General features: G+C 41.6%; 2 protein-coding genes across 2 annotated transcripts in view; one reads left to right on the top strand and one right to left on the bottom strand.

Moving 5' to 3' along the window:
• Positions 1-16,237, bottom strand: part of LOC311283508 (stonustoxin subunit beta-like) — a 32,236-nt gene extending 15,999 nt beyond the window's left edge. Inside the window, exons 1-3 of the mRNA XM_084397954.1 lie at positions 16,174-16,237; positions 11,722-11,822; positions 1-1,688 (exon numbers count right to left, since the gene is read on the bottom strand). Coding sequence (XP_084254080.1) covers positions 1-1,688; positions 11,722-11,821 — 1,788 coding nt within the window. The 5' untranslated portion in view covers position 11,822; positions 16,174-16,237. The remainder of the gene's footprint in view (positions 1,689-11,721; positions 11,823-16,173) is intronic.
• LOC311283512 (E3 ubiquitin-protein ligase RNF19B-like) overlaps positions 1-20,257 on the top strand; it is a 320,725-nt gene that overhangs the window by 95,256 nt on the left and 205,212 nt on the right. The window lies entirely within an intron of this gene.

Below are 20,257 nucleotides of genomic sequence, written 5' to 3'. Positions count from 1 at the left end.
CTTTGTGACAACTTCAGTGACGTCACTGTATACGGTGTAGTCGAGTTTCCCCAGCGCTGCACATTTGATCTCATACTCAGTTCCTGCTCTCAGATCAGTCAGAGTAACTGTGGGTTGACCCTTCAGCACAGGTTTAGATCTCCAGACTTTATCCTGCTTACGTTTGTACAGTATTCTGAGCTCCACTGTTTCAGGACATGATGGAGGAACCTTCAGAACCACATTATTATCTTTGATCTCTTCACTGATTGGACAGGCTGGTTTGGATGGAGGAATAAAGCAAACGGCTTCATCACATTCACTTTCATACAGCAGAATGCAGGAACCTGGATTATTCTTCATTTCCTTTGAGGACACAATGAACTTGGCTGATTTACGGTCTTTTGAATCAATCAAGTTCTTAAATATCTTCAAGTTGCTCCTCAGTGTCTTTTGGATCTCAGGAGTGAGCCAAGACTTCTGCTCTGGATCAGGGCTGTTCTCATCAGTTTCTACATTTGTTGAAGGATTCAGATAGATGGTTTGTTTATGAAGAAGAACATCCGACCAGTCCAATGATGTGAATGTGTAGCAGACCAGATTTCCAACCTCCAGATCCATCAAGATCAGATCCATGTTGTCTTCTGCCTGTGCACCAGCATCCTTCAGCTGTCTGAGGACTGATTTAATGATATTAGACTCTCTTTCTCTCTCTTTCAGCCATTCTGCCAGGTCTCGTCCTCTGAATGGAGATTCATCATGTTCTTGTAGAAGATCATTCAGGTCAGTTTCCTTCATCACGTCTCCACGGATGTTTGGCAGCAGAGAGCCGAGTTTCTTCATGAGTCTCAGTCTGTACATGTAGCAGTTTTGCTTCATTTGCAAGATTGTATCATGGAATTCAGCAGAAGTCAAGGCAGGCGAGTCTTCCAGAAGGTCATTGCATTTCATCTCAGTTATATTCAAAATCTCAATCACTGATTCAGTTTTAATGATTAGATCCATGCTGATGTCCTTCTGAAGTTTGGAAGCTTTTGAGAGAAGTTTGTCCAGAGGAAAAAGCCAAACCCTCAGAGGAACTGCCAGCTCTTTCTTTTCTCCCAGCAGGTTTGGAAGATCAGTGAAAACCTTCAACGCATCTTCAAAAGAGGTCGGGTTAGACGGTAGCTGGAAGTCACCATAAAACGTGCATGTGAATTTTTGGACTGCGTCCTTCTGAGCATCATTCATCTTCAGATTAACGTTTACTGAAATTAGTTTGAGCTTCTCTAAGGCCACTTTTGCTTCTCCTTCTACTGTCTTTATTTCCTCATCTGAGGAAACTTCTCTATCAAACACAAAGCAGGCGTCTGCTCCATACAGCACTGCTGTCACCACGTGTGTCGCTGCGTCAATTTCAAACACCTCGTGATGAACTATATTTTCAGGTGCCAAGTGGTTCATGGTCAGTTCTTCAAACCTGCTGGTTGAATGATAAAGTAGCGACAGTCTCTGCTGTTTGAAAGACTTCTTGGTGTCATTGAGATATTTGGCTGCTCCAGTGACATTGACGAGTCCACCTAAAACACTCAGTTTCAGAGGGCCGTCAATGTTCAGTAAACTTGATTTGTCCTGAATGGAGTCTGAAGCTGTGACTTTGAAAATTGTGTTAATTTGGGGACGCTCTCGTAGACTCTGCTTTAGCTTTTCTTGATCCCACAGTGTGATTCCTGCAAAAGTATAAAGTGTTTAATACAGTCGAGTCAATATTTATGTCTATAAACACAATATTGATTAAATGATCCCACTGTAGGGCTATGTGCATCTGTTGTGTAAAAAGAAGCTTTCTGAAGTGTGCTTATATGGTACACGCTTATTAGGGTCACTTTCCCAACCAATAGACACTGGAGAATGCATGATCAATCTCCTTTGAAATATGTGTCAACATAATTTGTCTTTGCCACTTACAGCAATGCAGTAATTGATGTGCAGAAAAACCTATGAGGAAGTCTAATTAACTGATAATCATTCATTTTGTTCACAATATGATGCATTTATTCACTGCTGCAAAATATATAATCTACAAAACTTTTTAAAATACAGAAATAATCACAGACTAGTGTCATCCATAAAATTATATTTTATCAGGGTGTGTGATAGGATGGATAATTGTAAGTCAACTGTAGTATTTGTGTTCCCTTTCTAAATGGGAACTCGCACTGCGTCTTGACAAGACCCGATGGGGAATGAGAGAGCATGGAAGAAACCATATTTAGCTTGTATCCATTGATTTCAGCATTCTAACTATGCAAATGTCGAGGGGATGCGTGAGCACTAATATGTGTCGGTGCCTCCTATTGAAGAGACGCTAGTGAGCTATCTCTCAAAGGGGGAAACATCATTATTGAAGGCTCTGACCCTGCCGTCTAAGCCCCTAGGGACAACATCGCTTAAATGGCATATGTGCTGCAAGCATACGAAGCCGATCTGCTGAGGGACCTGGACTAGGGTCAGGGTCTTTCCCCTGATGCGATGGCTGAGCTGCTCCACACCACAGATCTCGCTCTCTGGGCCAGTAAACAGACCTCTGCTGTGATCAGCAGATTGATGGCAGCAATGGTGGCCACAGAGAGACATCAGTGGGTGAACCTGGCTAGCATCGGGACACAGAGAAGGGCTTTCTCCCCTGTGCACTGGTTTCGCTTCTGAACTATTCAACATATCCATTGAGGCGGTGGTCGATAAGTGTAAGGAGGCGAAGGCGTGGTGTGCAGCCTTTAAAACATTCATACACCGCTGGCCCAGGTCCATGCCCAAACTGCCGGGGGAACTGGCCCAACTTGGGCTCACAACCAAAGACAGGACCAGAGGGATAGTGTCGCTCGCGTCCTCCTCCTCCGAGAAGCAGGTTGCAGAGGAGGCATGAGGCGAGGAAGAAGACACTTTATCTCAGGGAAGTGATTCAATGTAGACACTTACAGCGCTCTAGAATTGATGAGGGTAAAAAAATCCTACCCTCCTTCCCTTGGAGGCCGATAACATCTGCTCTCATTCTCAAAAATGTATTTATTTGCTATTTAGTAACCCCTTTCAGTAACCCCCTGATAGGACGGCTTCCTTAAGAGTAGTGTAGTCATGCCTCCTCTCATTCTAGAGAATTATCCAGTTAAGGCCTTCACTATCTAGAGCTCTTTGTTAAAACAAGCCTGTTAGAGTGTTGTTAGGCTTTCGCTCATCTATTGAGAGTTGTTTGGTCGAAGCCTCCACTCCCTTCAGCTGACCACTGGGATTGTGAATTTGAATGGTCTAGCTCTCTTTGCTAAAGGCCTCTGGTCTCTTAATGTTGGCATTATGGAGTGGCATGGTTCTCTGTGAGCATCCTCTTTAAGCAGCCTTAGTATGAGATTGGGTTTCACTTTATTTTGATGGTGCCTTTAACACATTCTGTTGACTATAAGTAGCGTCGCACCTACATGTCTACTAACTCTCATTAGAGTGTTAGTAGAGTATTAGTAGACTGGTAGGGTTAGGGTTAGAATAAGTTGACATGTAGTTGCAAAGTTACTTATAGTCAGTAGAATGTCTGTTGGAGGAGCATCACAATAAAGAGTTAGTAGATATTAAGCAGACACTCTACTAATACTCTAATGAAAGTTAGTTGACATGTAGTTGCAAAGCTACTTATAGTCAACAGAATGTTCAAAAGGGACCATCAAAATAAAGTGTTACCTGAGATTGTATTACCTCCTCTCGTTTAGAGAGTCTTCCTGCCGAATACTGCAATCCCTGACCTCCGCCTGGATAGCTTTGTCCAGTCAAGTCAAGTCAAGGCACCTTAATTTATATAGCGCTTTTAACAATATGAATTATTTCAAAGCAGCTTTACAGTGATAATAGGAAATTACAGTAACAGAGATTGTTTCGGCTTTACAGCAGCTCAAGGATAAAGTTATTGTCCAGCTAAAGTTAGTTTTGATTGATTCACTTCCGTTGTAAAGATCATTAGTTATTAACGTAGGGGCCGCTAACACGACACCGCTCTAACAGAAAACCTTAACGTGCTCCGGCCCCTCATCCGCACAAAACAGTGCCTGGTGGCTCGTGAACACACTCCCGGAAATAGGTTCCAAGGTGCAAACGATAATCGGTTATCTCTGCGCAAACCTCTGCACAAACACTGCACGTGCGCATCACATGTTCAGTCCATAGGTATGCGCATTTGAATATATATGTGCGCAGGCGTGTTAGGGGTGGGGGGAAAATTCGATTCTTAGATGCATTGCGATGCGGACGTGGACGATTCTGAATCGATTCACAAATGTCAAAAATCGATTTTCTAAAAAAAAAATATATTTTTTGGAATAACGTAATATTGATGGAACGCAAAAGGCAGAACTCTAAAGTGGACGTGCAGTGCGCGGACAGTCTGTGGCGTGCACATAATAGAGTCGCGCACATAACAGACGCATGATGGCTGAGCGCCAAATTCGAACGGCGCCCTCTAAAAGCTAACGTATGGAAAATTGCCAATTTCATTGTTACCTATTTAGTATTTTTTGTATGAGAGCTGCTTTCTGTATTGTTTAGTTTTCACATCAATATACTGTAAACCGATCTGTTACGCTGTCATTATACTGCCCTGCAATATGTGCAATGCCAGTCACAAAAAGTTACAGTTTGACTGTTCTCTCTGCAGATGTTCATTCACTTTTTTTGTATAAGCTGTTTTTGATTGTGCTATACAGCAAACATTTCAAGTCATAACTCTTTATTATTTAGTTGTGTATAAGAGCGGCTTTGTATGTTACTAATTACTCAGAATATGCGTAAGTCCACAAGCATTATATGAGAGCTGCTGGTACATAATTCTATATTTTTTTAATGAAAACTGTTTGTGAATTTGCTACAGCAAAATGTTTTTTGTCTGAAGGATTATATTGCTCATTGGAAATAACAAGAGGATGGTGGTTAGAAGTCTATTATTAAATGCTAGAGATTCAGAATATGCTGAAGTTTGTATTAATTTACTACAAGTATGCTGCTAGTACAGGCACACATTTATTTTCCTGTTGGTTCTTTGCAATGTTGGGACATAATAAACGATAGTTAATTTAATCATCAATAATCATTACCCTCTGAATCGTAATCGAATCATGAGGTGCCTAGAGATTCCCACCCCTAAGGCGTGTAGTCCTTTACAAATGAACCCTCAACAAACTACTTGTCTGGCCTTAAAAATTTATAATACAGAATTATTTATCGTGTCAGCAAAGCCACGTGGTGACTCTGTACAGATAAAACGACAACGTTTTATCTGTACAGAGATAAAGGGAAGGGAGGGAGGCCTTCACAGGGGAGAGACTAGTTGACACTTCAGGACTGCGTGGTCGTCGTGTCCAGGCGCAGGTCCTTCATCAGATCTGGATACGGCCTGGATCCGGCGGACTGCGATAAACCTCGGGATAAACAGAGAGACTAATATTAGCGTAGACGCCATCCATCTTATGATGTAACAAGTACATCAGGATTTATGGGAAGTGTTCCGGGTTCCGGCTGACCTAATCTATGCAGCCTAACATTGAATTATAGAAGTCTATAATGCGTTATGTGTATACTAGGCCAAAGAGATGTGTCTTTAATCTAGCTTTGAACTGACAGAGTGTGTCTGCTTCCCGGATAATGTTAGGAAGACTGTTCCAGAGTTTTGGTGCTAAATAGGAGATGGATCTACCGCCAGCAGTCGATTTTGATATTCTAGGTATTAGTAACTGACCAGAATTTTGAGATCGCAATAGACGTGAATTGTGGCATGATTCTCTGAGAGCTCTGTTCTTGGTAGGGCTGTCTCTATAGTATAATAGGGAGTTAGGCCTCCTCTTGTGCTAGTTATCCTGTCGAGTCCTCCGCCCATCAGAGACCCCCTTTTCCAGCTGAGCTCTCTTAGGTTGAACATGAGTGATACTGCCCTTTCCTGAGAAGGGCCTTATACTAAGTACTCCTTAGAATTCTGTGTACTTTTGTATCAAGTTACAAGGCTCTCTGTAAGCCTCCCTAGAGTCCTGCACGGGTGCGGGTACCCGACGGGTGACCCGCAAATTTTGCTCAAACGGGTGAAAAATATCCAACCGTGTCGGATACGTGTGCGGGTCGGGTCGGACAAGGGGGAAACACGGATCTAAACACGGGTTTAAAACAATCACATGCAAGCGTAAAAATATTAAAATAATATTAACAACAACAATAATAATTTTTTTTGTCCATGGTTTAATTGAGTAAATCTGTTTTGCAGCACTTTGCCAAAAAATAAAAGGATAAAAAAATGTGTTAAACTTTTATTTGATTACCACCGTTTTGGATGATATATTTGTTTTAAATCATAAAAGTAATAATAAAAATCAAAAAGGATTTTTCTGAATGAAAAAAATACATTTCATAGAAGTCTATTGTTCTTGAACATTTTAATAAATTATTAATGATAAAAAATAAGTTGTTAAATGAGTAGTTCACATTAAAATGAAAATTACCCCATGATTTATCAGCCCTGAAACCATCCTAGGTGTATATGACTTTCTTCTTTCAGACAAACACAATCGGAGTAATATTAATAAACACACTGATGCTTCTGAGCTTTATAATGGCAGTGGATTGCAACCATAAGTTTAAAGCTCAAAAAAGTGCATCCATCCATCCATCATAAAAGTGCTCCACACGGCTCTGGGGGGGTTAATAAAGGCCTTCTGAAGCAAAGCGATAAGTTTGTGTAAGAAATATATTCCTATTTACAAAGTAAAATTCTAGCTTCCGGCCATACGCAGTCTACTTACACCTAAAACGCAAGTAGTGTAGTGTAGTGTAGTGCATGCTGGCATAGCGTAAATATCAGCAGTACGTCGCATTACTTGCATAAGTTGCGCTTTAGATTTAAGTCGAATCCATATGTTCGTTCATTATTTTGCTTTACAAAGTTTTAAATATGAATATCTTTCTTACACAAACTCAACGTTTTGTTTCATTAGGATCACTTTTATGATGGATGGATGGATGGATAGATGCACTTTTATGATGGATGGATGGATGGATAGATGCACTTTTATGATGGATAGATGCACTTTTACGAGCTTCAAACTGATGGTTGCAATCCACAGCCATTATCAAGCTAGGAAGCGTCAGGGTGTTTATTAATATCAGAGGCTTCCTTCACCTCTGTACAGATAAAACATTATCAAAATGATTCCAGTTCGCATGGATACGCGGAAGCGACACATTTTTTTTGTATTATGCAGGCCAGACAAGTAATTTGGTGAGGTCAATTTGTAAAGAAAGACTACTCGCATGCACACATTCAAATGCACATACCTATAGATTAAACACATAATATGCATGTGCACGCCGTCAGCGTTTTCACAGATTCACGTTTTTGAAGTTTACACGGAGATGATAGCGTTTTTGAAAAAAAATTCAAAGCTTGCACCTTGGAACCTATTTCAAGGTTTACATTCTCGAGCTCGAAACACTGTTGTCGTGCAAATGAACGGCCAGAACACATTAAAGTTTTCTGTTTTCTGTTAAAGCGATGTTGTGTTAGCAGCCCCTAAGTTAATAACTAATGATCTTTGCAATGGAAGTGAATCAATAAAAAATTAATGAATCAAAAACTAACTTTAGCTGGACAATAACTTTATTCTAGAGCTGCTGTAAAGCCAAAACAATCTCTGTGACTTTAATTTCCCATTATCGCTGTAAAGCTGCTTTGAAACAATCTATATTGTTAAAAAAGTGCTATATAAATGAAGGTGACTTGACTTGATATAACTCTGATTGTATTCGTCTGAAAGAAGAATGTCATATACATGGCTTGAGGGTGAGTAAATCATGGTGTCACGGTCACGTTCACGTTCTTCTCTCTTCATCTGCCTTCACCTGTGTGTGTGCACTACATTCGCCAGAATCCTCCGTGGCGCACACCTGCACTCACTCTCTCAATCACTAATCATCAGCATCACCTGCACCCCCTCATCAGTCTCACCCTTTATATTCAGCACTTTCCCTTCACTCCTCGTCTGGTCTCGTCTATACATGTCATTACATGACTCACAGACTCCCTTCACACTTACCTGGATACTTACCTGACGCTAATCCTCATCCTTCTGCCAGCCCGCCATCCTCTTCAGCCTTCCATCCTGGGTCAACTACGAGAGAGAGAAATAGAGAGACATTACCAATCAGCTAAGCATTCACTGTTATTCTGTGTTGCTGTTACTCACCATCTTCCTACATCTCCGTTCATTCTGCAATTAAAAGAGTTAAACTTACCATCTTGTCTGCTTCCTCTGTAAACCCTGACAGAAGACCAGACCACTAAACATGGAGCAAGGGAGTTTGTCTTTGGAGGAATATGTAGAAATCTACCTTGACTACTTTCAAGATGTGAGTAAAGATCCACATATTCTAAAGATGACGTTTTGGAGTGGATTGAGCAATCCATTAGAACAGATGCTCTTGTGGGGTGATTTTCATCTCCCCTTTACGGAGTTCATCGACCGCACTCTGTGGGTGTGTGGATCTTCTTTCACAGTGGGAGTCGTGGACGATCCACTCGTCCAGCCTGACCCCATTGTCCATCCCGATCTTCACGTCCATCCCGGTCCTCACATCCAGCCCACTCTTCATGCCAGCTCAACCGAGCTTATATCCAGGGATGATGATTTCTCCGATCTCCCTCCTCTCATCGGCCCAGCTGATTCAGATCCCGCTCATCCTGCCTGCCCGCCAGAGCCAGAGCCAGTCGCCTGCCCGCCAGAGCCAGAGCCAGAGCCAGAGCCAGAGCCAGAGCCAGAGCCAGAGCCAGTCGCCTGCCCGCTAGAGTCTGTGAGTGTCGTTCTCCCCGAGCCAGAGCCAAAGTTTTCAAAGCCCTCTTCATCGCTGGTCCCGTCCAGCACTAAGCCCTCTTCACCGCTGGTTCCGTCCAGCTCAAAGCCCTCTTCACAGCTGGTCCCGTCCAGCTCAAAGCCCTCTTCGCCGCTGGTTCCGTCCAGCACAAAGCCTTCATCGCTGGTCCCGTCCAGCACTAGTCGCTGCCCAGCACCGAGCCCTCGTCGCTGCCCAGCACCGAGCCCTCGTCGCTGCCCAGCACCGAGCCCTCGTCGCTGCCCAGCACCGAGCCCTCGTCGCTGCCCAGCACCGAGCCCTCTTCGCTGCCCAGCACCGAGCCCTCTTCGCTGCCCAGCACCGAGCCCTCTTCGCTGCCCAGCACCGAGCCCTCTTCGCTGCCCAGCACCGAGCCCTCGTCGCTGCCCAGCACCGAGCCCTCGTCGCTGCCCAGCACCGAGCCCTCTTCGCTGCCCAGCACCGAGCCCTCTTCGCTGCCCAGCACCGAGCCCTCTTCGCTGCCCAGCACCGAGCCCTCTTCGCTGCCCAGCACCGAGCCCTCTTCGCTGCCCAGCACCGAGCCCTCTTCGCTGCCCAGCACCGAGCCCTCTTCGCTGCCCAGCACCGAGCCCTCTTCGCCGCTGGTCCCGTCCAGCTCTGAGCCCTCTTCGCCGCTGGTCCCGTCCAGCTCTGAGCCCTCTTCGCCGCTGGTCCCGTCCAGCTCTGAGCCCTCTTCGCCGCTGGTCCCGTCCAGCTCTGAGCCCTCTTCGTCGCTGGTCCCGTCCAGCTCTGAGCCCTCTTCGTCGCTGGTCTTGCCCAGCTCAGAGCCCTCTTCGCCGCTGGTCCCGTCCAGCTCTGAGCCCTCTTCGCCGCTGGTCCCGTCCAGCTCTGAGCCCTCTTCGTCGCTGGTCCCGTCCAGCTCTGAGCCCTCTTCGTCGCTGGTCTTGCCCAGCTCTGAGCCCTCTTCGCCGCTGGTCCCGTCCAGCTCTGAGCCCTCTTCGTCGCTGGTCCCGTCCAGCTCTGAGCCCTCTTCGTCGCTGGTCCCGTCCAGCTCTGAGCCCTCTTCGTCGCTGGTCTTGCCCAGCTCAGAGCCCTCTTCGCCGCTGGTACCGCCCAGCTCAGAGCCCTCTTCGCCGCTGGTACCGCCCAGCTCTGAGTCCTCTTCGCCACTGGCCCTGTCCACCCCAGAGCCGCTTTCGCCCCCTGCCTCATCCAGCCCAGTGTCAGAGCCTGATATTTCCCCAAGGAAATTTGGGGGGGGGGGGGGCTATAAGTCATCTCCGCCATGGCCGCCCGAAGGGTCCTCTCCGCCATGGCCGCCCGAAGGGCCTGCACTGCCGTGGTCACCGCCTCAGCCTGCTTCACCATGGCCACCTCCTCAGCCAGCTCCACCTACTGTAGATCACCTGAGCCATCCTGGAGTCCGTCTTCCTGTTCATCCTCCAGTCTCGGACTCCAGGATGCCCACCCCCCCTCCCGTAATCTGCCGTTTGCGGCGCGGGACGCGCCTTGCGGGAGGGGGGAGTTATGTCACGGTGACGTTCACGTTCTTCTCCCTTCATCTGCCTTCACCTGTGTGTGCACTACATTCCCCAGAATCCTCCGTGGCGCACACCTGCACTCACTCTCTCAATCACTAATCATCAGCATCACCTGCACCCCCTCATCAGTCTCACCCTTTATATTCAGCACTTTCCCTTCACTCCTCGTCTGGTCTCGTCTATACATGTCATTACATGACTCACAGACTCCCTTCACACTTACCTGGATACTTACCTGACGCTAATCCTCATCCTTCTGCCAGCCCGCCATCCTCTTCAGCCTTCCATCCTGGGTCAACTACGAGAGAGAGAAATAGAGAGACATTACCAATCAGCTAAGCATTCACTGTTATTCTGTGTTGCTGTTACTCACCATCTTCCTACATCTCCGTTCATTCTGCAATTAAAAGAGTTAAACTTACCATCTTGTCTGCTTCCTCTGTAAACCCTGACACATGGGCTAGTTTCATTTTAAAGTGAACTACTCCTTAATCTAATTCATAATCAATTATTGAAATTAGTTGATTAGACATGTTTTATTGAAATTAATAAACAAAACAAACAAATGTTTCCAAAACTGTTTTCATCCATTTAACTGTCATTTTAATGGATGATAATAATAACCATAATTTAATAATTCAGTTTTTATATTTAATAATTGTTTAATACCGTAAAGTAAAACATTATATTTCTGAGTCGGTTATCATACTGTTAAAATCTCATACTGGTACAACCCTACTCGGGGGGACTCCCCAACCCACCCCGCTGTTAAAAAAGTAACTCAGTAACTTTTACTCTGAGTAAATTTTAAATGAGCTACTTTTTACTGAGTAGATTTTTCGACCGGTACTTTTACTTGTACTTAAGTTAAAAAAAAATGTAGTAATAGTACTTTTACTTGAGTAGAATATTTTATTACTCTTTCCACCTCTGCCCTGAAGTGACAGACCAGGTCTCTTTGCAAGCCTGGCCATATTCCCTTAAAGGAATCGTTCAGTGTGTAAATGACTCCAAGCCTCTGAGCTCTGACCTTGGGCCGAGTCCTACCATTTGGCCCTGCAAGGACTTTCCTCGTTTAGGGTATGTAGGTTGGTCAGTGGCTGTAGGGAATAGTGTCACTGACAGCTGGCTGGTGTGTACCTTTGGGGAATCTGACTCTGTCAGTGAGGTCAGAAAAGTCAGCTTTTTTAGTGCTTAGTCACGGCCAATAGGGCATGTATTCCCTCAGCATGGCGAAATAAGTATTTGTTCCCCATAGATGTAGTGCGGGTTCCCATTCAGAGGGAGCGTCTCGGGTCATAAATGTAACCTATGTTCCCTAAGAAGGGGAACGAGACACTGCATTCTTTTGTACCTGGTATCAGAGCATCTTTCCTGCAGTCATACAGCATCCCCAGCTGGAAGGGTCTCCCTAGAGCCGCTGTTTCAATCACGTTCACTCCCACTGTAGCCATTCTAAACACACAAACACACACCAGTTACTGATCCTGAACACTTATTTTAAGTCACTGATTACCAGTATAAATCATACTGCTGCAACATTAGGAATATCATTAAAATATTATTTCTACATTTTAGTTGCTGAATTTGAATTGAGGGGCAATTAGGGATGTGCACGAATATTTGATCTGCAATAATTATTAGAAAAATAAAAACACTATTTGAATTTCGCAAAAGCTTGCTTTGCAGCTCGTAATTGCAATGAACCCCTGATAAATCCTGAGCATGCAAACTAAAACTCACAGTTATAACTAAATGCATTGGGTGGTGAGTTTAATGTTTTTAACTTAAAGGATGAAATGTATAAGTTTGTTAATAAAGTCTGACAAGCTTGTTCAGAGATGTTCATGGGTGACAAAACGTTTGATTAAAGCTACAATATGTCATTTTTTTGCCACTAGGTGTTGCTAAATTCCTACAATAACAAAGGCGTAGGTTGATGACGCATAAGCGGAATTATGGAACTTGTTGTCATGCCGATGGATCTAATAATGTTTATGGATGAGTGAATACATTGATGTTTTTAACATGACTGTGGAATGAAGCAGGGCGGATTGCTAATGAGAGACAGATATCAGCGTCACACGCGAGTCCCGCGGATATATAGGAATGAGGACATTTCATTCTACCGAACGCAAGTGCTGAATGATACTCACATAGGTCAATTTATTAGACGAATTAAACGTGTGAGGTAACGCAGCGCTGTTTCACTTGCTCTACACTATCACACTAAACTGCATTTGAGTGTGTTGAAAGTTATAGTGTTCGTTTGTCTATATGGGACTAGCAGTGAGCGAGATCAACATTAGAATAACATACAGATCATAGTCTAACATTTCATCATGTTGAGCAGCTATATAACATTGATTAGTTTTATGTACATTTGCTCACCCATCTAATAAAGTACATGCAGGAGCGGAGTCTCTGTCAAGTTGAAGCATCTCGAAAACACTGAAATTGATCCTCGTTTTAGTTCTCCTTTAGTCCCAAAGTCAGCTTGCCATGATCCATAATGTTTGAACGAAACAACAACAGCGTGTCGCTAAACATTACGCATTACATATTGTACCTTTAAAGTAAAAAATTTCCCCAATAAACTTTATTTAAATAAATGAATATACGAATATTCTTTGTCAGTGAGCTCGGATATTTGAATGCAATATGTTTGAAAACTGTCCATCCCTAGTGGCAAACAGGATGCAGAATTCCAGTTCTAGCTTGAGTTTAAGGATGCAGAATCTCAATAAACTGAACTTAAAAGGATTTCATAAAACTAAAGTAATTGTTTGTAAAAAATAGAAACATGTCAAGACAAAGTTTGAAGAAACGATTAATAAAATGAAAGTAAACAGAAGTTTAAAATAAATCAAAGTTTGAAGGTTTTATAGACAGACAGAATTGTTTGGTTGGCTGCTTCTATACACTGTAAAAAAATATCGTGATTTTAATGGTAAAAGACTGTAAAAATGCCACAGTAAAAAAAAAAATGATTGGTTAACAGAAAGTTTCCGTAATAACTGTAATAAATCTAACCTTACATTTAAAAAGTGAACAATTGTAAATTGACATTGCTAGAATTCCCTGCGTGACACTTCACATTTGATGTATTTTCATTGAAATAAGAGTTTCTTCTTAGTTTTATGTACATTAGGGTTTATATGTTTTTATTATGTTTTAATGCATTTTATAATGTCATGTTTGTTAGAATGATGGTGTTTAGTGTTTGTGTGAATGACACTGTACACCTTTTATATAATATTAACCTTCTCAGCTTGTGGAAAAGCAGTTTGTGATGAGCTTTCATCATGTGACTCTCATCACCACTGTGATTGGTGGTTGTCAGTGTATTACAAAGGTACAAAACAGATATTAGTACTTCAGTAGGTTGATAAATTAACGTTATATCAGTTAATGAAATATGTTTTTTACTGTAAGGTTTAAAGGCACCCAGGTAGGATTTATTAAAAATTAAAGATCCAAATTTGTTAAAACTTTCTATATATATCAATACATAATTAAAATGTAAGAACTCTGAAAAAAAAGAGTATAAAAATCAAGTGACTCTAGACCGTTTAATCTGTATTAAACACAGCTCATTATTTCGATTCGGGACGAATCAAAGGATTGGCTTAGGCGACTGTCACTCTCTCGCAACCATGGCAACCACCCTTTTGCCACACAGCACCTGCCCACTTGCGCGCGACCGTTTGATTTGAGGAGTGCGAGAGGCACGGAACCTGATCACACCTCCGTCCAGTAGATGGCGGTAATGCACTATGTTTGCAAGCTGCCAATAAAATCTATCGAAGAAGAAGAAGAAGGCACTGAACCTAGGAATACCAGAGCCCGTCTACGGAGAGCCTGCCCACTCCCTATTAAGCCCTATTGTACCGAATTTTGGTTGTAGTACCATCAGAGTTCCACTGGGGGCACTCGCCATGAGTGCAAAATGAATGGGAGTCAATGGGGCTAGACGGCTAAATTAGTCTCTTTCACCCGATTGCCGTTGAGAAATCTCAGATGTGATTGTAGATTTTGCAAGTTCAACATGGGTTTTAGGTCGAAAGTTGAATGAATGAGTACTTATGTCGTTTTGATTTCTTACAGGTTGAGTTGTTGTTGCCCATAACACGCTAGCATTCTGCTAATGACGTCAGCATTCTGACGTCATTGACATTTTGAAAGACTTTTTTAAAGCAAATAAGTGACTCTAAAAAATCTAACACCCAGCAATGTGTAATTTCTTTGCATCTCCTTTCGAATACAACATTCAAATTACTAGACAAAAAATTATATCCTGAGAAAAGTGGATTTTGAGGGGTATACCGCCATTGACCTCCATTCATTCTGCACTCGTCCTGTGAGCGCCCTCATATGGAATCAGAGTGGAACTGCAACCAGTTCAGAAGCCGGAAGTGTAGTGAGAGTGAAACTTCTCGCCATATTAGACATTCTCTGGGAATACCATAAAAAATGGCAGAGAAAGAGCAATCTAAATTTACAGTACCGGCATATGCAGTTAGTGAAGGCAAACCAGGCAAAAAAATGCCCCTTCCCCTCCGCTTGTCTCAGGTAAATAATGCGTCCTCTAGCTCAGCGGTCGGAGTCGCGCGTTCATGTGTTTTGGGGGCGTGGCTTTGGAAGAAGCACAGAAATGAGGGGGTGGAGTGAATGGAAATAATGAGATGTCTTTAAAACAGTCGTGAGAGGTCTACAGACACTCGATTTTGATACTTTCTTTTTCAGAGTACTTACATTTTAATTATGTATTGATATGTACATAAAGTTTAAACAAATTTGAAAAATAAAATTTTTAGACCATTTCTACCTACCCTGCCTTTAAGTAAAATGTTTAAAACCTAAAATGTTGCAACTGTATTTTTTTTCTGCCTTTTTTATTTATTTACCATCAATTTAACAGGCTATTTAATAGACTTTTTAATAAATATATAACCCCGGGTGGAAGAACATTTTATTTTATATCATTTTATTTCTCTGAATTCAATAAATTTCACCTCCTGTAATTCCGATTTAACAGTGGTGTGTGGCCATTTCAATTAAAATGCACAATCACAAATGGAAAAATATTTTTTTGAAATAATGAGTAAAAATGAATTATTTTATTTATACATTAATTTACATTAATGCAGTATAATGCAGATCATATGTAGGATGATATATTTCTTGACATCTTTCTGTTGTGGTTAATAAATTAATAAAGAACATGTTCTTTTTACAAATAATAAAAATTAATTATTTTATTTTTAAATAAAACACACACTTTGCTAAAGTCATTGTTTTGAACAAGTATTAACTTTATTAATACATTATTAAAGACATTATTAAGACATTATTAAAAACATATTATTTTAGCTAAAGTAGCTATCTGTATCAATGCTGTGTGTCTTTTGCCCCAGGCTGTTTTTTCCTGTGTGTCTGTGGGGTAAAAGACAAACCTCTCCACCTCATACATTAGTTTTTTAAACAAAATGAATCACTTTTATTATTTATTTTGACACTTTTAGCCCAGTTGTACATTATTTCAGCGATGAATCTTTGAGCCAGTGTGTAATTCTCTCTGAAATGAAATATTTCATAATGTTGTTCGCTTACCTGTCGTCCTCTTCAGAACTTCTGCATCAGTTGATGTAGAACTAGAAAGTTTATCACGTGTTTGACGCCTATTTCTATTTAAAGATATATTTATGATTTATTGGGGGAAATTAGTGTACCTATATCAGAAGATTAACGAATCGCATTGCCGTCTGTAAAGCCACATCTCCAAACACTTATTATTATTACGTACCTGAACTGTTTTCTTTCTGCCGTTGTTCTCTCCTCGGACTGTCTTGCTTTCGCTTTCACTCTTCTTCTTCTTCTTTTTCGTTTTATTGGCAACCACACTTAACAGTGCATTACTGTCATCACCCGGTAGCTTGGAGCTTGGAGCTTGGAGTTTGGATCAGAAACATTCCTAAACCCCCCCCCCCCCCCCCCCCCCCCCCCAAAAAAAAACACTGGCGCTGCGTGTTCAGCTCCTCCAGCTTCCACCCCACTTCCCTTTAACTCCCCCTTCCCATCCGTAACCTTATTTACCTCCAGATTTACTTACCCTATCTCACACTATACCTCATCCACATCTTCTACCTCTCTCTATAAGCCTATATACATATTAATCCTATAGTCAGGGGGCCAATTCTGAAAAAGGCTTCCGTTAAGACTTTTGCGGACATGTTTTGGTACAAGCTGTCACCCTATTTTTTTAGTTAGAAGACACCCATAGGTAAGATATTAGGGTGGTTGTCAAGCTGAATTTTTTATTTGTGACTTGTACAAGCAATTTCAGGCCAATTTTTTGGTTTCCTGCTCAACACGACATGCCAACAGTAAATGTTGAATATCTCCACAACCACAAGGACCATATTCATAAATCAAATGAAAGCCAACACTCATGGGATGTCTGCTGAAGTGTCAGAATGAACATTTATTGTACAGTGTAAGAGACAACAGAACTAGAACATGAAAAAAACAATCTCCGCCTAAAGAGAACCAGTTTTCAAAGTGAATATCAGCTTGGAAACATAACCTAGTATGCCAAAACCTCTATCAATCAGTACCCATATCTATGGGAATGAGTCAAGCCAAGTTTAAAGCTTGAAGGGAGAGACAGTGCAATGCTGCATAAGTTATAATACTTTAATGTCAAGGCGGAAATTTAGAACTGTAGATGATGGTCTATGGTGCTATTTGACTTAATTAGTGTACCAGGTTGTAACACAAATTATATTTAATTCACATATCACTATAGTTATTAATTCCATCCTAACAAAACTGCTCTCTCACTTCTTTAGGGTTGGGGGTTAGTAACTAGTTAGTAGTAATAACTATGTAATAGTAGTATGGCAAAGGTATGTTTTTCCCCATCAAAGCAGTGGCTCTCAGGTTGTCAGAGGTTGGCTCTCAGGTTGTCAGTCTCATCCCTTTGAGACTGAATGGATTGAATAAGCAAGGTCAAGCTAAGCGCAATGCAAATAATGGTGTGTGTCTATTATACTGCAAAAATATTGCACAATATTATACTCCAATAATCTCTAGAAAGAGCACAAAGACACCACTTCCTGAAAAATCACTTCAATCAAAGGGCTTTATCTTAGCTGTATTTTCCATATTTGTCTTGACAAATTAAACATTTTTCCCAATCAATATCTCTTCCTATTTTTTTTTTTTCTTTTTTTTTTGGACGCTAGGCTTACAGCTCCCTCTGGATCCATGTTATCTCATCTGAAGGCAAAGAACTTTTTCACTACACTAGTCTGATTGGTTTCTGAGTGGATCACTGCAATGTCCTCTGACATAAGCTGAGGGCTTTGCTATCTAACAAACTTATTAACACTTTTAGCTATAGCAGACTGTAAAATAGGCTGCTGTGCAGCAAATAAATTAAAAACATAATATTTCCATTACACATCTGCACAAAACTTAATTTACCTATTAGTAAGTAAGCTAGTAATTATGAAAGTAAATTAGCCTAGCTATACAGTATGTCTGGTAAGTATATAGCTAGTTGGAAAACAGTTTAGCTTACCTGTTTCTGGCAACATTTGATGGTAGAATGGTAGAATCTTGAGGTAAATGTTTGTGTAGACAAAAAGATCAAGTTAATCTGTTGTGTGATTCTGTGATTCACTCCTTTATAAAGTTTTGTTCACACTGTACTGTTGACACCTGCTGTGATCATCTTCTCTGGATCTGCTGCCTCAATCTGCTGCCAAATCACAGCTGTGCTGACACAACAGTGCCCCTTGTGGTGTGATACTCTTGTGGTATTTATTGATTATTATCTTTTAATGATCATGCTTGCACATAAGTTGGATTATATTGCACATTTGCCCAAAATTACAATAGGAAACATGGAAGAAAATGGAAGCACTTTGGGAAAAAAATCCGCTTTTACCACTTTTAAGAATATAGTGTTAAAATGGACAAAAAAAAAACATTTTCTAAGCTGACAACCTGGCTAGAACACATGTTGAGGGGTTAAATATTAATACTGGATAGGTTGTATACTTGTACCAAAAAGTGTCCAAAAAAATTTTAATATCAGTTTTGGTCCCCTGACTAAAGCAACATCAGCTGGATTGCTTGCTGTGTCTACATATCTCCACTGTGAAGCTTGAGAGGCCTTGAGGATTTCTGTCACTCTATTGGCTACAAATATTCGAAATCGTGAGGTCTCATTCTTGATGTATTTGAGAACAGAAGCACTGTCCGTCCAAAAGACGGAATCTTGAAGCTTCAGATGCAGTTCTTTCTTCCATAACACATCCATTCGGCTTGCCATGGTAGCAGCAATAAGCTCCATACGAGGTATGGTAACGGACTTAATTGGTGCTACTCTTGATTTTCCCATGATAAAAGCACAATGTACTTGAGAATGCATGTTGTGTAAAAGCAAGTATGTCACAGTTCCATATCCATCCTGGCTCGCATCACAAAAATGATGCAACTGTGCATTTGTGATGTCACCAAAGTTGGGAGGTTTTAAACATCTAGCAAGAACAAAACTTTCCAGATGGTGATGTTCTTGCAGCCATGTGGTCCATTTTTTAACAACCAATTCAGGCAAGACATCATCCCATCCTGAATCTCCTTTGCAGATATCTTGCAAGATTTGTTTTGCAGACAATACTACAGGACTCATAATTCCCAATGGATCGTAGATAGAACTAATCATGGATAAGATTCCTCTTCTGGTCAGGGGTCTGTCTTTGATTACAATCTTGAACTTGAATTCATCAGACTGAATGCACCACTGCACTCCCAACACTCTCTCAACTGATGGAGAATCCCAATCCATGCCCTTTGATCCTCCGGTATTACGTCTAGCACTTGACGCCTGTTACTCATCCATTTCGTGAGCCTAAATCCACCTTTGGCACATATGGATACAAGCTCCTTGTATAATGTTATCGCTTGTTCAACTGAAGTGACTGAAACCAAACAATCATCAACATAAAAGGAATGTAAGATTTTATCCACTGTTTCCCTGTTGAACTGCTCTTTATGATCTTGTGCACATTTCCTAAGTGCAAAGTTTGCGCAGCTAGGAGACGATGTTGCTCCAAAGAGGTGTACCTGCATCCTAAAGTCAACTGGATCTGGACTTAAGTCCCTATTGGGCCACCAAAGAAACCTTAACAAATCAACATCATCAGCTGGTACTCTTATTTGATGGAAGACTGATTCTACATCTGCCATGATCACCACTGGTTCTTTCCTAAATCTTGTTATCACTCCAATGAGTGAGTTCGTAAGGTCTGGTCCTTGCAAGAGTTGAGCATTAAGTGATGTTCGCTGAAAACTTGCTCCACAATCAAATACCACACGGATTTTTTTCTTAGTAGGATGGTAGACACCATGATGTGGAATGTACCAGATCTTTCCATCACTACGTGTCATATCCTCTGCTGGTACTTGCTCTGCATAACCTTTGGAGACCATATCCTTCATGAAGGCTTTATAGTCAGCAAAAAAAAACTGAATCGTTTTTAAGTTTGAAGTAACAATTGTGCTGCCTTTCTTGGCCTTGATCTGTACAGGCACAATCGGGAGTTTACATTCATGATCACCAGCCCCAGTAAGACCACTAGATACTAAGACATCATCCACTGCCATTTTTGATTTCTTCTTAGTTGTATCGGTTCCTTTTACTTTGGGAAATATATGCAGCAAAGTAGGATGTCTAAGACCACAAACATCACAACAAACATGTTTGTTGCGCTCTTTGCTGATGTGCCCAATACACAAACACCCAAAACAAATTCCACTTTCTTTCAAGAATCCAATCTTCTCTTTGTGGGATTGTTTTCCCAACTGAGGACACATACCCA

Source organism: Rutilus rutilus (genome assembly GCF_951802725.1).
Source record: "Rutilus rutilus genome assembly, chromosome: 23".
NCBI lineage: Eukaryota > Metazoa > Chordata > Actinopteri > Cypriniformes > Leuciscidae > Rutilus > Rutilus rutilus.
Note: the sequence above shows the minus strand (reverse complement) of the source record. Positions and strands in the feature narration are given on the sequence as shown.